Source organism: Pungitius pungitius, chromosome 12 (assembly GCF_949316345.1).
Source record: "Pungitius pungitius chromosome 12, fPunPun2.1, whole genome shotgun sequence".
In the NCBI taxonomy this organism is placed as follows: domain Eukaryota; kingdom Metazoa; phylum Chordata; class Actinopteri; order Perciformes; family Gasterosteidae; genus Pungitius; species Pungitius pungitius.
This window is the reverse complement of record NC_084911.1, coordinates 8,590,506-8,610,548: the sequence shown is the minus strand read 5'-3', so window position 1 is coordinate 8,610,548 and position 20,043 is coordinate 8,590,506. Positions and strand designations below refer to the sequence as shown.

At 43.7% G+C, this 20,043-nt stretch overlaps 1 protein-coding gene across 3 annotated transcripts in view; it reads right to left on the bottom strand.

Moving 5' to 3' along the window:
- Positions 1 to 19,936, bottom strand: part of crebbpb (CREB binding protein b) — a 30,861-nt gene extending 10,925 nt beyond the window's left edge. For 2 of the 3 annotated variants that reach the window (XM_037475974.2, XM_037475976.2), the window contains exons 1-12: positions 19,064 to 19,936; positions 13,729 to 14,333; positions 6,480 to 6,647; positions 4,942 to 5,188; positions 4,009 to 4,122; positions 2,936 to 3,175; positions 2,723 to 2,822; positions 1,148 to 1,285; positions 906 to 1,023; positions 586 to 760; positions 373 to 435; positions 5 to 126 (exon numbers count right to left, since the gene is read on the bottom strand). In XM_037475974.2, coding sequence (XP_037331871.2) covers positions 5 to 126; positions 373 to 435; positions 586 to 760; positions 906 to 1,023; positions 1,148 to 1,285; positions 2,723 to 2,822; positions 2,936 to 3,175; positions 4,009 to 4,122; positions 4,942 to 5,188; positions 6,480 to 6,647; positions 13,729 to 14,333; positions 19,064 to 19,148 — 2,175 coding nt within the window. In that variant the 5' untranslated portion in view covers positions 19,149 to 19,936. The remainder of the gene's footprint in view (positions 1 to 4; positions 127 to 372; positions 436 to 585; positions 761 to 905; positions 1,024 to 1,147; positions 1,286 to 2,722; positions 2,823 to 2,935; positions 3,176 to 4,008; positions 4,123 to 4,941; positions 5,189 to 6,479; positions 6,648 to 13,728; positions 14,334 to 19,063) is intronic. The other variant, XM_037475975.2, reaches the window with a different exon arrangement.
- Positions 19,937 to 20,043: the final 107 nt, after the last annotated feature.

Genomic DNA, 20,043 nt, shown 5'->3' with positions numbered 1-20,043 from the left:
TAACCGTTGGGACCGAGCTCATGTTCATTTGCTGCGGATGGTTCATCGGGGAGGGAGCACGGGCTCCAATAGGTGCCTGAGACATCTGCGAATTCTGCATTGCCATTGGGTTGAACTGATTGATTCCTGTGGGAACAGATACGCACAAATATATACTTGTTTATCATACTTAGGAAATGTAATTCAATAATCCTCCTCCTACTGGGCTGGCAGAGTGCCTGACCCAGCTTGTTTTAACGTCAGAGATATGAACGGGTATAAACTGGTTAAACAGGCTCAACATCTAGAGAAAACTTGAGAAAAAGGAAGGTTGTCAACAAAGAACATTTTCCCTCAGAATGACTGTTAATAAAGCGACAAGTGAACACCAACCTTGGGCAGCCTGCATACGATTCATTATCTGATTCGGCATGTTGGGTATAGGCACAGGTCCATCTGAGTGAGGACAGGATAAAACAGTTTAACAATTTAACTCGCCAATTGGTAACAGAGTTGCTTTGTACTTTTATAAACTGAGAACTGTAGTTTTCTAATAATCCCCTTGCCCATTTTGTCCCCCATAGATTAGAGAGTTTGGGTACTAACTGGGAGACCGGACACCCTGTCCTGGGCCCATGGTGTTGGACTGAGACATTCCAGGTTGCTGAGGCCCAGCTGTGCCCACCATGCCAGGTTGTTTCTGGAGGCGTGAGCGCCTCTTTTCCTCCAACTCCTTCTGGATCTTGTAGATTTTCTCTGCCAGGAAGTGGTAATACTCATCCTAATAAGTGGAAATAAAAAGAAAACTCTCTGGTTAAGCCTAAAATGATCTACACTCATCTCATAGTAGATGAACAAAGATTGTTCTTATGACTCCTATGAGGTCGTTATGGTGCGATCGTTATGGTAACTTATAAATGAGTTACCCTGCTGTTAGCCGACTCGTACATGTCACCCTCAACCTTGCGTGCGTACGCCACCAGGTTCTCCATTCGCCGGTCCTTCAGCGCAGCAGGGTCTGGGGTGGGGAATATGGCTTGTACACTGAAGAAAGACAGCAGACAAGTACACAACTCGGCATCAGCATGGAGGGCACCAACGTATTTTTCGGTTTTCACGACAGACCCAGGAGTGTTTAGAACACGACCTTTTCAATTTGTGGACTTACAGTTTGTGCACCAGGTGGGTGCGCAGGTCCTGAGTGACGTGTTCATGCCAGGCCTTCCTTACCCCCGACGAAGAGAGAGGGGTGGCGGCGGGCAGGTTTCCCATGCCTCCCACTACTGAGCCATCCGGCATCAACTGGCTATAAGACAGAGGGAAAAAACGGTTATCTACAAAATAACGCTCATTGATACTTCCACAAATGGTTTCATTAAGAATACCATGTGAACATACAGGTGAAACTCCAAAAATTAGAATATTGTGCAAAAGCTCATTACTTTCAGTAATTCAACTTAAAAGGTGAAATAGACACATTACATGCAAAGTGAGATATTTCAAGCCTTTATTTGATATAATTTTGATGATTATGGCTATATAATATATATACCATAAATCCTCAAATAAAGACCAATTAGTGGCTGGGCTTCAGATAGTAGCCGGGGGCACGGTCGATACAGACAAATAAAGGCTGGGGGTAAAAAAATAAATTTTATAAAAAATGTAAAAGTAAAGAATATACTGCTGGAGGTAACATGAGAGCCCCTGCCCGCCACCTGCTCGTGAACTGGGTAGTCGGTGCCTGGGAGAAGCTGGACAAGGACATGATCCGAAAGTCCGTCAAAGTTTGTGGACTGACACTGAAAGATGACGGGAGTGAAGATGATCTCATCCATTGCTTCAAAGCGGGACAGCCATGCGCCGCTGGTAGGGATGCGCTGCCGCAGCTCCGGCAGTGGGGGGGAGGAGAACCGCACGCAAGTAGCCCAGGATGAGGACAACGACGAGGAGGACACTGCAAATAAAGCGCTATACGCCATAAACTTTTTTTTTTTTGCCGAGTGAAATTTTTGACTTGCTTGATTGTAGTTGAGAACATTGAAAAATATCTGCAATTAACGATGTATCTTAACACTGACACTATGGTTTATTACTGATTAATTTCTAAATGGTTAGTGTCCAGAAAGTTGATTAGCTATAGGTCTACCGGTAGCATATCGGTAAATGGTTGCAGGAAGTGCTGAACGCATATGCAATGAATGATATTAGCCTACTGTAATTATGCCCATTATTTTATTTAAATAATACAATTCTATAACAGAAGATAGCGGTAAGTGAGAAATACAAGCCTGCCCCAAATACAGGCCGGTGCGCTGTGCAGCCGATGTAAATAAAAGCCCCGGCCACTATTTGAGGATTTGCGGTATATATACACTCTAATATATTAGTTTCACCTTTTAAGTTGAATTACTGAAAGTATTAGATATTCTAATTTTTCGAGTTTCACCTGTATATTATGTTTACATTGTTCAAAGAAACATTTTAAAATCATTAAACAGAGCAGATTCAGATCATGTAAGATTATTATTTCAACAGCAGATGCACTGGATGTTGTTTTAGTCTGTAAATTAAATAAATGGCCACACACACACACACACACACACACACACACACACACACACACACACACACACACACACACACACACACACACACACACACACACACACACACACACACACACACACACACACACACCAGGGGCCGTGTTGTGAATGATATTAAGGATGAAAGGGCTCACTTGTTGAGTGTGGATGATAGCGAGGAGTCAGAGTGCATGCCGGCCTGGTCTGAAGAGGGGACACCCATGCCTCCTGCCATCTGGTTCATCTGATTAGTGCCTGATGAACACATAGTCTTTTACAAGGGTTTGCAAGAAAATGGCGTGACAACAAATATAGGGGATTCTCATTTTTTCTTCTAAAATGGCAGTAGAGTCCGAGCTATGTTATACCTAGTGGGTTCAGATTTCGCAGCTGCTGGTGCTGGGGACCCTGGGGATTATGTTGAGAGGGTCCCTGTCCCTGGGCAGGGGACTGGTTCCCGTACGGCAGGCCAAGGGCAGCATAGGCCCTCTGCATGGAGCTGGGGTCGATGTGTGTGGCAGCGCTGTGGATGGCTGTGGCACTGGGCTGGCCAGGCCCCACTGTACTGATGGCACTCTGCAGGCTTGCACCAGGAGAACTTAGCATTGCTGGATGGAGAAGACAAGGTAAAGTGATAAGAAATACAGATGTTTGGCAAAATGAAATAATGCATTTAACCAATACACTGCCAGAATTAAGCTACAACTGCTTCCAGAGTTTCATAATTTCTAAACATTAAAACGTTTTTGTTATGAAACAAACAATTAAACAAAACTGCTAAAACAAATTAGAATATTTGGTCAAGTATGTGTAGAAATACAATGAATTTGAATGTTATCAATTTTATATATATACAAAGTAGATCAACAACAAAGCTGAACATAAATATTATTTATATAACTATAAAAATATAAATACCATAGTTTTTTTTCCTTAAACATAACATTTAACAAACAAGCTTTCTGTATAGAGGGAATATGCATTGAGAAGAATGCATTCCCGAGCTTCCTTCTTCAATTTTCAATCCCTGCCATGCTCCCTGCTGTGTTGATGGCTGACAGGGAGCATGCTGCCTCTGTGGGGATTTAAATCTGTCATAGGCCCTTTCAGCCAATCGGAAGCATGCTGTCCAAAGACCCTGCCCCTTCTGATAGCAGGCCATGGAGCCCCTCCCCTGAGTGTCCGATTACAGGTCCAGCCTTTCTAGAGAAATCCTCTCACTGTTTGAGACACAGCCTGCAGGTGGCAGCACTTTGTACACCACATACACCTCGAGGATCGAGGCTCTCTGCTGAGTGACCGTATAAACAGTTTTGAAAGACCAAGAAGTTATATTTTTTTATAAATTGAAATTGTAGCCTGATATTTGTTCCGGATTAACTTTGAAATTCTGGTTGTATAAATGAATAACAGCAAAAGGGGATCGGCTGGAGTTACTGACGTTGCTGGTTCCTCTTGTCACTTGCGTTCTTTAAAGGCAGGCAGACCGGACAGTCGTGCCGCGTGCAGTTCTTCCAGTGGGAGATGATCTGCCTGGATGATGCACAGTGAGCCACTGGGGAGGAATAAAAGTGAAACAGAGACACTGAGTGAGGTGTGGTAATTCAGTAATTCATTCCAAACGGACATTGTAAAAGCTAAGGATTTAAATACAGACTAAAATGCACTAAATTCATATTACGCCACAATATACTGATGTTGAATCAGTAAAGAACAATACACTAAGCAGTCATTCATAGCCCCAAGTCAACCTGAAATACAGCGCAATGATAAATGAACTTTTTGCTAACAATTTGCTATGTAAATGTGATTACACATGGTGTAAAACCATAAATTAATTTGCTTTAAGCATACACATAGAAACATCTTAGTTCAAAGTGCATCGTCTTTGGATTACGACGTCACTACCCCGCAGCTGTCCGGGGGATGCTGCTCGCCGCCAGCGTAGACGAGATACATGAACAGCAATGAAGGCAGTTTGAAAGAAGATTAAACTCATGTTGGCTGAAGTCAATCGTTTGGAGCGTATCGCGACAAGAGGGAAGAATGGCTCTATTTAAGCAGTTATTCACTTAAACCCAGGGCAAAGTTCAAGGAACTCCCTTCACCAGTCGTCAGCCACATATACAGTAACAGTCAAAATTCTGGACACGTTTCCTCATTCAATGAGAAATCGTCTCCAAACCGTTGACAGGTACTGTAGATCATTCAATAATTTCACTAAGGACAAGATCGGTGCTCTATGAAGAGCTGGAGGCGCTTCTGGCGTACAAAGAGTTTGCTTGGACAGAGAAGCCCATTCAAAAAGAAGTCACAGAGAAATGGAACGCTTGCATTCAAGCCAGATTTTCTTTATCGCATCCCTTTGACTCACCCTGGCAGGACTTGCCGGCCTGGCAGTGGGTCATGTGGTTGAGGACGTTCTTCATGGTGCGGCAATGGGGCAGAGTACAGGCTCTCATCTCCCCGTTGGCCTGCTCCCGCCGCTGGCACTTGTGTGCGTGGAGCAACAGGACCAGCTGCTGCTGAATGAGTTTGCGCTTCTCGGGGTCAGCCGTCGGGCCCGTTGACACGCCGCCGGCCCCGGGGACCATACCCACCGACGCTGCCTGCTGCTGCATCTGGGAGTGATCGCCATAGAAACACAGGTTAGGGACACCTTTTTTTTTTTAACTGAAGACTGAAAAGAAACCAACAAAAATTAATCGGAGAATCCCTTGATGTACGCGAGGGGTTTGGAGATGTTGAAAAAAGACATAACGACGCCAGAATGAAGACATATAACCAAGTGGAGACAAGATGGGAAGTTAAAATGCACAACACTAAAGATGTAAAATAGAGGGTTAGGGTTAGGAACAAGAGCAAATTGGTTAAAGAGGAACATCTATAAGATCTAATTAGGCCCAGCCTTAAAAAAACACACTGTTCTTTACAGTTAAAATTAAAATGTTTTTCAATTATAAATGTTCAACAATAATTAGAATATACAGACTTTTCGTTGCTTGTCCCCAATAATTTTTGGATTCATTTTGAAAGCAAGGGAGCAGTGTAGGTAATTGGTTGTAGGCATATCTACCACACGGGCCCATGCAGATAACGTTTATTGGCTGTGTGACGTTTAGGCCTGATTGAGGGCTTAGGTAAGCAGAGTTAGTTTTAGAAATGCACTGAAACTATGAAAATTATGATTGTGATAAAAACTATATCTGACAGCAAAGCTCTATTTACATTTATTTTTACCAACAGCTCCAAACAATGTTTTTTCACTGCTATTGTCAGTGTTAACATTCACAAATATTTTTATTGTCATCTATATTGGTTATTTGCATTAAACACTATTTAAGTGAACAATAAATTACTATTTGTATAAAACTAGTTGCTTTGATAAAAACAAATCTTACAATAGTAGTTGTAATTAGATATATTATAAAATGCTAAGGGCCAACGTTAGTGTTAAGGCGTAATCCTTCTCGAATATCAAATGTATATTTAATGTTGCTGTGAAATCTGAAGATTACATTATTAGCAAGACTGTGATGGGGAGAGGCTCGGAGGTGTCGGCAAACAAGCTGGTAACTAGGGTTACTCCAACCAGCATGTGCGAACTGCAATAAACAACATGTCTTACAACATTGTATATACCAAGTCTTTGCAGAGACTGGATGGCAGACGTTAGAGGTGTGCAACATCCAATTGCCAACGCGTCCCATTGGGCTTGCCATCAAGATTATGTCTGCAATAATAATTGGTCATTGGTGAAATTGCAAATCCGCTCAATTTTCTTTAGGTGTGAGTCCAACGTCAGTTGAGATTAATACACACGCCTATTTTTCAGCTCTGAATGACATATTGATATTGTGAATAGAGATGCATGTTCCCGGGGACAGGTATAAGATCCAAGAGGACACTCACCAGGTTTGGCACACTCCCAGCTCCCTTCAGCTCAGTAGGGAATTGGGGCAGGTTGTTGGAAAGGCTTGTCTTGTTTTGGAGCTGTTGGGCATTGACCCCCGCGGCCCCCATCTGCTGCACACCAGCCTGACCGTACTGCTGGCCAAACGGACCTCCAGACATCCCCATCTTTAGTAGACGATCAGGCAAGAGGGAGGTCAGACAATTTGCCCGTCATGCAGCATATCATCACAATTTGTATATTTTAACTGAACCCTTTGTGTGAATGTATACACAAAGTCCATCAAAATGAATAAAGGGAATTGAGGTGTCCAAATATTATCAAGTGTTATTGCATTGAGGAAAAATTTCAAGTCATACAAAGAACTAAACCTGACGCTTGAAACTACCAAAAACCTTTAGAAAATGAATTATTGATATTTCATCATTTGAATCAGAGGCAATAGTTGGATTTTGTTTCATAAGAAATCTATTCCCAAGCCATTAGCGTGCATCTGTCGGCTGCCTGCCCGTCTTCCTGCACAGCGGTGCTAGCAGCAGTCTGCGTCGCGGAGGTTCCCGACTGCCAGCAGTGCTCAGGCAGGCAGAGCCAAAGATCGGCTTGCTCAACGCTGAGCAGAGCGCTGCGCTGCCGCCAGCCCCTCCCCCCCCCTGCCTCTGCTCCACAGAAACACACAGATGCTGGCCCGCTGCCTCCCTCCCATTCACAAACAAGCGCAGCCTCATCCTCCTCTAACAAACGGATTCTCCCACTTGATGTTTTAACTAGAGAAGAGAGGGGCGCTCTGTCACAAAGGAAGGCCTGTAATGGAAGCACGCTCTTTTTGTATGTCTGTTTCGGTCCCTTCCTCTCTTACCTGCCTCCCTAAACCCAACCAAAAGACAACAGAAACCAACTCTTTTAAAGATGATTTACGCCTCCATTATCAAAGGCCACTGGCCCACAGTGAAACATAAGGTAGAGAAAGAAGAAAAAAAAGGTTTTGAATACATATGCATCTCATGGCTTACTTACTCAATGTCACTATCAGAGAGGTGCAACTAAGACTCAACAAATAAAGGATTTAAAATAGACATTGTGTTGCAATAGAATGCAATTAGTCAACAATAAAAATAAAAATGTGTTTTTTTTATTTGATGCTTCATAAGTTAATCAACTATGGGGCTGTAAATACCTACAAGTTACAATTGTTTGCAATACATTTGCATGCAATGCATGCATTTACAGCATAAACTGTTGGACCACATTTGCAAATCATTATACATTGGATAAATCGTTTAATTATATTGAATTTTTAAATTTCAAAAAGCCTACTAAACATAAAAAAGCAACCATCCCCAAATTGTAAAACCCTTTTTCTTCCTGAAAAAGGGTTATCAAGAACCTACAATGTTCAATCGCTTGCACAAATCATACTTGTATTGTCCAGTAAGCAGAAAAAAACCCATAAACCAGATAAATTAATGAATCAACTAAAAAGAATCTGACCTGCGAAACTTCCAATATAACTGCCATAACTGCAAATTTATCTTTATTGTTCGAATTCTAAAAGTCTAATTTTCTCTTTTTAAATCATAACTTTTGGATGCTAAGAACAGACCTAGACGGACCCAGCAGACGTAACTTGGTAAACTGGAAGAGTTTACTGTTTTAACACAAACTGGAAGGTAAATTATGGATTGAACCTGCCTGTGCATTGTGGAAGGGGAAATTATTCCTCTTTAAAAAATGTATGGCATTTACAGGAGTCAAACTCAAGTGAAATACACCGGTAAACAAAACAACCACATTTTTACCAACGTTAAACATCATTAATTGGAATCAAATTCCTATTTAGCTGAATCATCTGTGCATTCATGTACAAGTCCTATAGTTTTAAGTGACAGTAGAGCCCCCCGAGACACATACACACACTAGGGTTGTTCAGATACCAAAATTCTGACTTCGCTATAGAGCTGCAACTAACGATTATTTTAATAATCGATTCATCTGTCGATTATTTGTTTGATTAATCGATGAATCGGATAAAAAAATAAATTTAAAAACTTTAATTTCCAACCCTTTATTGAAAAATAGAACTGACAGTGCAAAACATTTAGAAACTGCACAAACAGATTGCTCCTTGAACATCCCTAAGTAAGCAAATAAAATGGACTAACACAAAAAACACACATCGCATGATGTATACTTTACAGCTGCCAAATTAAATAGATTAGGCACAAAAAATATTTAGATTAGATTTTTCCAACATGTTTCGGTTTACGGTGCTGAATCCTCGCCGTGGTGCTCCCGTGCCAGGCCATGTCGCTTTTGCATATCTTACAATCAGACTCCCGAATTTCAAAGCCCCTCCCGAAAATCTCCCGGACCGACCTTTCTCTCGACTTCCACCCGGACAACAATATTGCTGCACCACCCGTCACTGGGCGCGCCGTTTCAGACCGAACAATAATAAAGGTTACAAGCGCGGCGATTAGAACGGAAAAAGATGAGACTGGCGCTGCAAAGAAAAGCGCCAGCACCCCCCCCCCCCCCCCGTGAAATATCCCCATACCTGGGAGGATTTAGGTCGCATTGGTTTCTCTTCCTCCGCATGTTTCACAGTATTACGGGTCTCAACGCTCTGCTGGGCGGAGCTGTTTTTCTTCTCTGTTCGCGAGCGCTCAACTTTTTTTCTTTCAGCTCTGCGCGGCGCGCTCAACTTTCTTTTAATACTCAAACATAATAGTCGCGCGACACAACGAATCGATAATGAAATTCGTTGCCAACGCTTTTAATAATCGATTTTAATCGATTTTATCGATTCGTTGTTGCAGCCCTACTTCGCTACTATACCTGGCAAAGTTTTTCAATACTCGATACTTTTTGATACCACAAATAAGATACTGGAATATTTATCTATGATAGTAATAAATAAAACATCTGTACGGTTCCCTTTTTACCAGCCTGTTCCTGCACGGCTTTTTAACACTTAACAAATGGCATTCATATTAGTATTAGCCCACAGCAAGATATTAATGAAAACGACATGTTAAAAAAAAACATTGATTATACACAGCTATGTAGGCCTATTGTGCGTATCTGACTGTATGACTACATCTTTATTCCATAAGTGTGAATTGCATCATTTTACAGATGTGTGTTTGAGGTGGAAAAAAACTAAAGCTATGCGAGTTGGGTACATTAAAGATGGACACGTAATTAAAGGACAATTTCTCCCCCTTTATTGAAAAACGACAATGAAAATTGCATCTAGTGTGTATTATTTGATCACATAGGCCCTCATGAGTGAAATTCTAGGTTATTTTGCATGTTTATATTTCTGCTGGACTATTCAGTAACGTATTTGCTGTCTTGCTTTGTCTCGTGTTGCACTTGCTGATGTTTAGACTGTTAGGAAAGTTGTTGTCAAACTAGCCAACACGGCTACAGGCTGCCACCTCTCACGGTTTCCCCGTGTGACACGCATGCTTTGTCACGCCACACGTGGGATTTATTAAGCAAAAAAAACAATCCACGCTGGTTCATCTCTAACCTAACCTATCTGTGACGCTGCACGTTGACGTGCTGGTTTGTCATAAAAAAAAGTAAGCAGATTTTCCACAGGTTTCCAGTTTAGACGTCTCGTTAGCGATGTTAGCAGCTGGTTATAACACGCTTCGATATTGATGCGACTATTAAGTGCTCTCGCGTCGGCTTCTTTGAATGCTACGTGCGCAAATAGTCGCAGATGCGCCATTTACCGTCGCCGAGGTTGGAGATGAACCAGCGCAGATTGTGTTTTTAGCGCGACATGCAAATGCATGTGTCACACGGGGAGAGATTGCAGCCTGTAGCGGTGTTAGCTTGACAACAACTTTCCTAACAGTCAAACATCAGCAAATGCAACACAAGACCAAGCAGACATCCTCTTTTACCCTGACTATGTCCTCTTTTTGAGACCAAAAAAAATGCGTAAAATAATAAATACTCTTTTTTTTCAAGAATCCGAGGACGGTCAGCAGCAGCTTCTGCACATGAGGACAGGTCTCCCTGAGATGACTCAGTGAGTGACGGCTGCCTGTTGCATGTGAGCTGGTGGCCCCGCCCACCCAATCAATGCGCGCAGGCAGCCGGACAGGGAGCGGAACACTGAGTGCGCTTTTTTTAATTAAGTACCGGTACTAAAAATAGCCAAAACCGTACCGTCTTAAACATAAGGGTACCGCGGTACCTTTCTAGTACCGGTACACCGTCCAACCCTCCCCCACACACACACGCAAAGATTATGTTTCTCTGAAGGCAGCCATTCAAGGTAAATATAATCCCTCCCTGTTAGACAATGGCTTCGACCGCTGCGCCGTGAACTAGGGCTGGGCGATATAGACCAAAAGTCATATCCCGGTATATTTTTGCTGGATATCGATATACGGTATATATCCCGATATTTTCTCCACATTAAAGGGAAGAAAACCTGAACACAAATGTCAAAGCAAAGTTAAAGCCAAATATGACATGTTATCAGTCGTTTAATTGAAACCAGCTATTTCAGTAAGGAGTTGCAAAATCAAATAAATAAAAATGAATAAATAATAAATTAAATTAAACATTAGCGAGCTGGTCAGCAAGGCTCTGTCTGACTTCAGGATACATTTTTGGAAGTGCTTCTCTTGCAAAGTAGTTGCGACTGGGAAGCTCATATCTCGGGTCAATCGTTTTCAGCAGCATTTTGAATCCGACTTGTTCAACAGTTGCAACAGGGACCATATCTTTAGCAATGTGATAGGACACCGCTTTCGTTATATAGTACACCACTTGTCACTTTTCTTTTCACAAGGCACACTGCGGGAAAATGAGGTTTGCAGTGAGCTTTGTTTCGTGGCTGGAGCTTGTTCGGGTTGTTTCTGGCGTGGGGCTTCTGCAGCGCGCAGGTTCACACACTCTTCGTATAAAGTGGGGGGGGGGGGGGGGGGCAGCGCAGAATGAGCAGCGCCAGCCTCACTGCTCATTTTAACAGATACGTCACAACTTCACAACAACCGGGAGTTTTTCGCGCGTCATTGACTTTGCAGGCTCATTGGTAATCGGGACTGGAGCTGTCCCGGCCGGGACTGGAGCTGTCCCGGCCGGGACAGATCAAAGTTGCCGATAATTCGGGATGTCCCGGGTAATACGGGACGGTTCGCAGCCCTACTGTAACCTGTTTATGGCACTCCCTACATATAACGTTGTTTTGTTGCTCATCGGATACTTAAAATCCGAACCATCTCCAAATTACTGAGCCACTGCTTTTTTTAACGAACCAATTCCTCCTCCGCACGCTGCACGGACGTTGTTGCTTCCTCCATGTTTGTTGAAGTGTGTGTCCCTGCCCCCCCCCCCCCCCCCCATTCTGCGCGGGATGCCCCTCCCCCTTCTGCGCGTCAAAGAGGATGGGCGGGGCGCGGGCGAGGAGCAGTGCAGAGCGCTCCGGGTCGGCAGCTTGCTTTCAGAGCGCAAATTGAAATATATCGATGTATGCGAAATTGTCTAATTCCATATCCCATTAAAAAATATATCGATATAGTCGTTTATACCGATATATCGCCCAGCCCTACCGTGAACTACATATTTTGCTGCCTGGCGAAGAGCGACAACAGTTGTTACGACTATGCACCGGTACGACGGTATATGTAAAACCATACCGTATGGAAATTTGAAACCGGTAAACCACTCAGCCCAGAATCCAGACATCTAAATGTAATCTAAAGGTATTTGGTTTCCCTATGCAAGGAATGTCAAATAACTCTACCGTTTTAGTACCACAACATAGAAGTTATAGGTAGGGCATAGGCTTCGTCTGCATGGGAATAGGGGCTTGTTTCATGTGGCAATGTGTGTTAAAATAATCTTGGTGACAAATGGTGCTGGTTTAACCTCAGTTTCCTGTCAAACCACAAAGCCCCAACAATCTTAGTCACAGCCAAAAATAAATTCATATATAGATAAAACATCAGGCCATCCAGTGTCTCAGTCACAAACAATAACGGTACACCATCACTCAACTACAGTTTCTGTTGCATTGGCATTGTTCGTTCTCTTTATTTGGGAGGAATAAGAACCAATGGTTCCGCTACCGCTGAACAAGGGGGGCGCCCCGCTCCCCCCAAGAAAAATCTGGAATAAAAAAAAATGTTCATACAATTGTCCACTCCTCACTGTGGCCCGGCGGTAACCCCCCCCCGACAAGGACAGGTGAGCATGCACAACGACTACCACTACTACTATACACCCCTCCCCCGGCCGACTTAACCCCCTTCACTGGAGGGGGGACTGCTTCAAATTGAGCATCCAGGTAGAAGAGCAAATAAATAGAGAGTGAAGCAGAGATCACCGACGACAAGCAAGAGATGGGGGTTAAGGACAAGCAAATAAGTCACTCTGGTCTTTCCCTCCACTACACCAAATCCTGTTCCACATTTAAATTAGGTTGCATTCAATGGAGTTTTAAGGCATTTTTTGCCTCAGAGCTAAATATCAAACACAAGGGGGATTAGTGGCAAACGGACCACTTAAGCTAGCTGCTAGGCTGCTTCCATCTAACGTTACCCTGTGCGTCACACAGTCTGCAGAGGACCACCACTGTGTCCCTAAAAAACGTCCTGGCTAAATGTGGGGAGATTGTTGGCACTTCAAACACAGCCGTTAAATTATGGAGAGTTGAGAGCAAAGAGCACGAGGACAGCAGGAAGAGTCAAGAGTCAATTCCACCCGATGGAATTCTGCCTCCAAGATGATCAAATGTGTGTGGTTTTGTGTTTAAAATAACATTAACAATTAAACAACGGTGTCTAAAATACACGTTTTCTGAAGTGATTACCCATTATTTGTAAGATTTAGTCTTTAGAACAAAAACCGTCATTAAAAACAACATTGTAACAACAACAACATTCATTAATCGCCATTTCAAGATGCGCGATCAATTAGTACATTTTTGTTAATCTATTGACAGCCCAGGGTTTACAGAAATATGTAATATCTAGAAGGTATGACATGTTAACTTTACACTACTGCTAGCGCTAGTATTGGTGTAATGACCCATTGTTGATCCGTAAGCACAAGGTAATCATCGCTCGTTATCATCTGCTGCAATGGTCCAATAAAGTACCTAAAGTTTAAAATCCAAGGCTTTTTATATGTACTCCACAGATTCTGATCATCTTTCATGCTCTGTTCACATCTCATTCTTTTCTGAGCTAACAACAAATTAAGATGAAATGTTAACCTCACCTTATTCATGTTTCCAGCTTGCTGAGCAGTCAACGTGTTGTGTGCACCCAACTGTGCCCCCCCTTGGGTGAGAGTCTCTGCCAGCACACTGCCTCCAGCACCAGGTCCAGCACCCACTTGTGCCCCCTGCATGCCTTGGTACTGCATGCCGGGTCGGCCCCGGCCTGCTGGTCCCAGAGCCCCATTCATCACTTGACCCGTCTGGCCCATGACCCCGTGGCCCTGCCCACTGTTCAACATGGCCTGGTTGAAGCTCATGCCCCCATTTCCTTGTCCGGTAGGAGTCCCTCCTTTCTGGGCCTGGGGAGACTGGTGGTTGGGAGAACCCTGGCGATGTGAACTTTTCCCAAGCACAGCGCCTAGCTGGCTTTCCACCATGCCTCCCTGTTGGGGGCTGAGAGAGTTGAGAACCCCTCCCAAGATGGAGGAGCTTCCTGGTCGCAGAAGCTCAGAAAGCTGCTTGTGTTTGGCTGCCGCATCAGGGATGATGGAGTTGAGACCAGGACCCCCACCACCTGGACCGCCATTGGAGGACATTCCCAAGTCTCCATTGGGGATGAGTTCATCCGGGAGGTCGTCTTCCAGGTCAAAGAGAGATACAAGATCTAAAAAAAAAAAATTAAAAAAGGACAGGGAAATTAGAATAACCGTCATCATTGACTTTTTGATTTATAATTGATAACCGACTAAGCTACTAACTTAGTTAAGCGAAACCTAGGTTTGTTTAATTGTCTTCAAAATCAGTGTAATCAGTCAACAACATATTCTCTCGTAAGACCCTTGGCTTTGAGATTATACTATAACGGGTCATCAAACAGGGGGGGGGGGGGGGGCGGGGGGCACGTGCGACAACGGATGTTTTCAATCCACGCACGACGGTGTTTGTGGTTCCGATCCATAGTGGAGAGCGGAAATGGTAACAGTCAATACGGAGACAGGCCAGAGATAAGCCACGGCCAGAGTAAACATCGCGGGAGTAAAGCGTGCTTCGCTTTTGTTGTCAACGCAGCATTACAGCTGTGAAGATACCAGGGAAGTGTGTGAGAAGCTTATTTGACTGTACATTAAATGGTTCAACTCTTCAAGACCCAAGTTAATTATAGGCCCAGTCTCCCAGGGAGGTAAAAAACAAAACATTAAAAAAGGAAGAACGCAGTTGAGACATTCTTCTATTATCAGAAAACTGTGGTCTCACTAAACCTGCAGACAGTTGAAATAACACCATCATTTTAAAAATCACATTTAAAAGCTGAGGGAGCATGGTGGTTTCCACACATTTGATTGGCAGCCCATTAGTAAAACTTTTAATATGGCGCTTTATAAGAACAGGTTTGATGACTTCAAGATGGGCAAAATTAGTGGCACTTAAAACCCGTAAGGCTGGGGCTGCAGTGATTTGCTGCGCCGTGTTTAAAAAGACCACAGAAATTCAGAGAAAATGACAAAGATTTCTGAGATGGCCGAAACTGTTTAATCTGGCTCTCGCAGCCAGACAATGAAACGCACAGTCTACTTCCGGAGGGTATATGAGCATCTTGGCGCCGTGTGAGTAAGGGTGGAGAGCAGTGGGAGGGAATGGGGTAGATTTGGGCAGGCTCGCAATGCAGCGCTGTTTGGACGGCGTCCACCGCCACCCGCCGCTCTCCTCCTCCCAATCGGTTCCACCTCAGATGACCCATTAGCCAGATCCAGAGTCTCGCCTGCCACTGCTTCGCCACGCTGGTGGAAGGCAGCGTTGGAGTACTTGACACCAGCGAAATGCTAATGCGGCCGAACGACACTCAGCCAAGGGTTTGGTGATCTTGCACACGCGCCAGACAAAAAGGAGGAGGAAACCCCCGATGGGTGAACAGTAGGGTGGGTGGTGGCTGCCCGTTTCGTGCTCATGCTCCTACCCAGCCACCCAGCCAGAGATGAAAACAAGTCTGGCTCTGGCCTGTGGCCACAGGCACATACGGACGCAAGACCTGAGCTTCATAAAAACTGTCAAACATTAACATAAACATCAAAGACCGACTGCTAATCTGTGGCCGCGAGCGACCGCTCAGCGAGCAGAGACGTCTTTGTCAGACAACCGATAGTGAAAAAGCTTTAGCAATAACAGACATGAATAAGTAAGCCAAACCACCTCGGATAAAATGTCACGATACCCCTTTGACAACACACAAAAAAATCACCATGATGCACTTTATATTATAAAGTATCTATTATCTATCTATTGTTTAAAAGGAGGGTTGAAGAGGGTGTATAAATCCACAAGCTACAGCAGATCTACAAGGGGCACCGAGCAACATCTCGCTGAACAACACATCTGCGCCTGCTATTGAAAAAAAAGAAGAAAAATATATATATATCCCGTCGGGTCACCACGCATGCGCGGTCAACCCCGGGAGCTCACACATTTGACTCCAATCAGTGCAAGTCATCGGAGAACGGTAATGACCAAAAATGACTGGAAAGATTGTGACCGTTTCCTCGCTTCTGACGGATCAGAGGCTCCATGTTTTTTTAAAATACTGATTTGTTTTGCACTCACAGTATGCAGCAGTGTTGCTCCATTTGGTTACAGCTACTACTCGTTCGCCTTACAACTACCCCCCCCCACCCCGTGGTTGATTATAAAGTAGTTTGCGAGCCAAAAAGGTGTGGGCTCCTCTGCTGTAAGGGCTCTGAAAAAATTAAATCCCATCTTTTGACCACTGCGCAAAATTTTCCTCAAAGCCCGCCACCCTTTATGTTACGGTCCCGTGTCATACACAGGTAGGCTGTCATGACAAGTACATTATGTTGTGCAATATATATTGCACCAACATGAATTGCGATAAATAATATTGTAATTTTCGGACCATTTTATGCCACCGATTACATAATGACGCTCTTTCAAACAACAAAGACCCGGCGCCTCGGGTGCTGCAACCAATTGGCGGTTCGGTTACCTCGCACATGGCCCTCCTCGCCAAAGAGGCGGACACACAGTCTAGAGGTTAAAAAAAAACGGGTGGGATCCTTGTGTTTAGGTGAGATTTTAAGTACCGTATTTTCGCGACTATAAGGCGCACTTAAACATTTTTCTCAAAAAATAATCCGGAGCACCATATATATGGATCAATTGGTTGATCCATACTGGTTAACGAGGAACCATTGGAGGGAAAGTCTGGTGCCAGCAGCCGCGGAAATTCCAGCTCCTACAGCGTATATTAAAGCTGCTGTAGTTAAAAAGCGTGTAGTTGGATCTCGGGATCGAGCTGACGGTCCGCCGCGAGGCCAAAAGCATTTGCCAAGAATGTTTTCATTAATCAAGAACGAAAGTTGGAGGTTCAGAGATATTATTAATATCCACATTAACGTTTAAAACAACATTACCATGGGAGTGAAGAGTTTTCAGAACGCTTAATAACGTTTGATTTAGCACAGCCCGATCTAGTGGATGCATAACGCAGCCCCAGTCAAACGTTTTACTGCAGTATCTTCTATTCTATGCGCCTTATAATCCGGTGCGCCCTATATAGGAAAATAGTTCTAAAATCTGTGATTCATTGAAGGTGCGCCTATAATCCAGTGCGCCTTATAGTCGCAAAAATACGGTAAGTAGTTGTTGTTGTTGTTCTTCTTCTTCTCGTTGCCACTGTTTCTAAAAGTTGACATAGCGGCTCGTTCACTTTAATTGTCTCTCTCTAATTTGTATTCGCTGTAAGCCAAAGTGTTCCGGCACCGGAGGGAAGAAGTGTTTCCCCAACCACGAGAAAAGTCCCCGGGGAAACACTGAATATAGCAGCTTTGAAACAAAGTCCATTTAGACTTGTGTCACAAAAAAGAAGCCCTCGTAACACCGTTGGTTGACGCCGTGTCTTCACCTGAACCCCCCGCCCGCCTCTGCTTTCGTCAAAAAAATGATAATCGTCCATAAGGGCTATGGAATATGATATATCGCAGCACTTAAAATAAACGTGCTCATTTCCAGATATTGCGCAATTAGTCAATGTATTAATTATCACAACAGGCCTTAACACAGGAAAAAGAAAGTGTAACAGTAGTTTGCTACTTATTGTCTATGATAAATGATTTCATAGGCAATAAATAGATCACAGACACATATGAAAATGTAAGCAGCTTAATTCGTCTCGTCCGTTAAACTTAAACACCGACAGCTAGTGAAGCCATTTATTCCGTTGGAAAGTCTTAACTGACAGATCCCGTACCCGTCAAAAGTTTGGACACACGTTCTCGTTGAATGAGAAAATGTGTCCAAACTTTTGACTGGTACTGTACATTTAAATGTCTTTGTGATGTAGAACCTGTGATTGCAGAGTCTACTTCTAAGGGACCATCGGCAGCTATTCCTTCACTAGATCGCTACCAAAAAGGAGGTAAAATGAATTTGAAATGCGGGTGGGACAAATCAAGGTGAAAAAGTAAAACATATTTCCAGGCATCAAAACTTGATTAGATTTTCCACTAAAATGTCTAGTAAAATGATGCCTAATATTGACTCATTCTTCATTCACAGATTTACAAAAGAAATTCAAACTTGCCAGAAAATACCTGTGGGGAAATGGGTGTTATATTATTGCTGGAGTTCTCCAGAAATGCACCTGTTGCGTAATACTTAAAAACTTTTTTTTTTTAAAAGAAAGCCACTGTAAAAAATGTCTGCGGTGTCTGACGATGTGTACGACTCGTGAAGAATACATCTATAATGAACACAACTTAACTCATCGCAGCAAAACCTCTTGTGGTGTTTCTACACGGAGGAGGCAACGAGGACACCGTGTCTTATCCAGAGGCAACATGTCCCTCTGCGCCGAATAGTTGGAAATTTGTTTTCAAAAGTGATTGGGAGACGACGTTTCGCTTTTTACCTGTTGGTTTAAGAACTGGAACCACAGAGACGACTCCTGCACGTGCACTGTCAGTCGCGTGTTGCGTCGGGTTCATTTACAAAAAGCAAGAATACGCTTCGTGACACAACTGTTTAACACCTGGAGACCGATGAAGCGAGAGCGCGCCCTCCGCGTTTGAGTTAGTGATTCATTATCATGTGATGAAGGAGGAACGAGTTTAGCACTTATACGTTTCATTATTGCAATTTAAGGATTTTTTTTTTTTTTAAGTTTGTAGGTTTAGTGAGACCACGGGTATCCTGTGATAGCTGAAGTGGCGGATGGTCCGAGCTTACTTCCCCCGTTGCTTTTTTTCCGGAAAGAAAGGTGCGTGCACGCAGAATCAGAAAAAGCGGCTGTGTTATTAACAGTGTGCAAGCACGCTGGACGTCACTTTAACTACAAGTTAAAGCACATCCTCCTGGTCACGCGTTGCAAAAGTCATGTTTCCTTACCTGGGCCATCTGACACTGAGAGGGGTGAATTGAGCTTGGGTCGCTTTGCAGTGGGGGGTCCGACCTCCAGCAGATTGTCAGCCATCCTGGTCGGAAAAGGTTGTGAATGGATGATGATGCAGGAAAACAACCGCAGGATCAATCCACCTTGTCGGCTTCAGGCTCGTGAGAACTGGGAACTTTTTCCTTACGTTGCGTGTAAAAAATTAGCAATGTATCGGTGTTTTTTTTTTCTTGACTGGCAGACTAGCGAAATGCTGCCTGGAGAAAAAAAAAAAGGTTTCAAAAGAAAGGCAACAGCGCCACGCTCCGCCGCCGAAGATCAACCCATGATAATCCAACACCCAACACCCACATAATTATCCTCAATAATTACGTCCAGAAATTATTTAGCTTCAAGAAAAATAAATAAAAAATAATCATAAAATATTACACAAGGCGTAAGCTGATCCCTTTCGCCGCAGATCGCCGGATTCACGTCCGTACAGAATCATTTTTTTCGCAGTCGAAACGAGCAGCCATAAAATCTATCTCCGGCTTCAATAAAAAGAGCAAAAATCAAAAAATATTTTCTATGAGGTGGATTATTTTTGTCGTCGCTGTCTCCCGGTAAATCCAGCGTCTCGGGACGGAGAATCGGCGAGAATCGGCGCTCGCTAAAAGGGAAATCAAATATACAGTGGGCTTTCGAGACGATAAATACCCGCGTAATCCTCACATGTTTGCATTAATTCTCATCAGAAGGAGTAACACTTCGGATTTCTGCAAGAAAAAAGCCGTTTGAGCCCAATTTGAGGAGCTCCGGTCGGTTTTTAAAATTAATGCTGCCCCCGAAATCCCGATTCTGAGCCGCGTCAAGATGGCGGCTGTTGATTCCTCCGATACAAAAAAAAAACTTTTTTTTTCTTCCCAGCTCTACGGCGGGGGGAGGAGGGGGAGGTGTCGCGCTATGACGCCCTGACGCAAACCTGTGCCACACC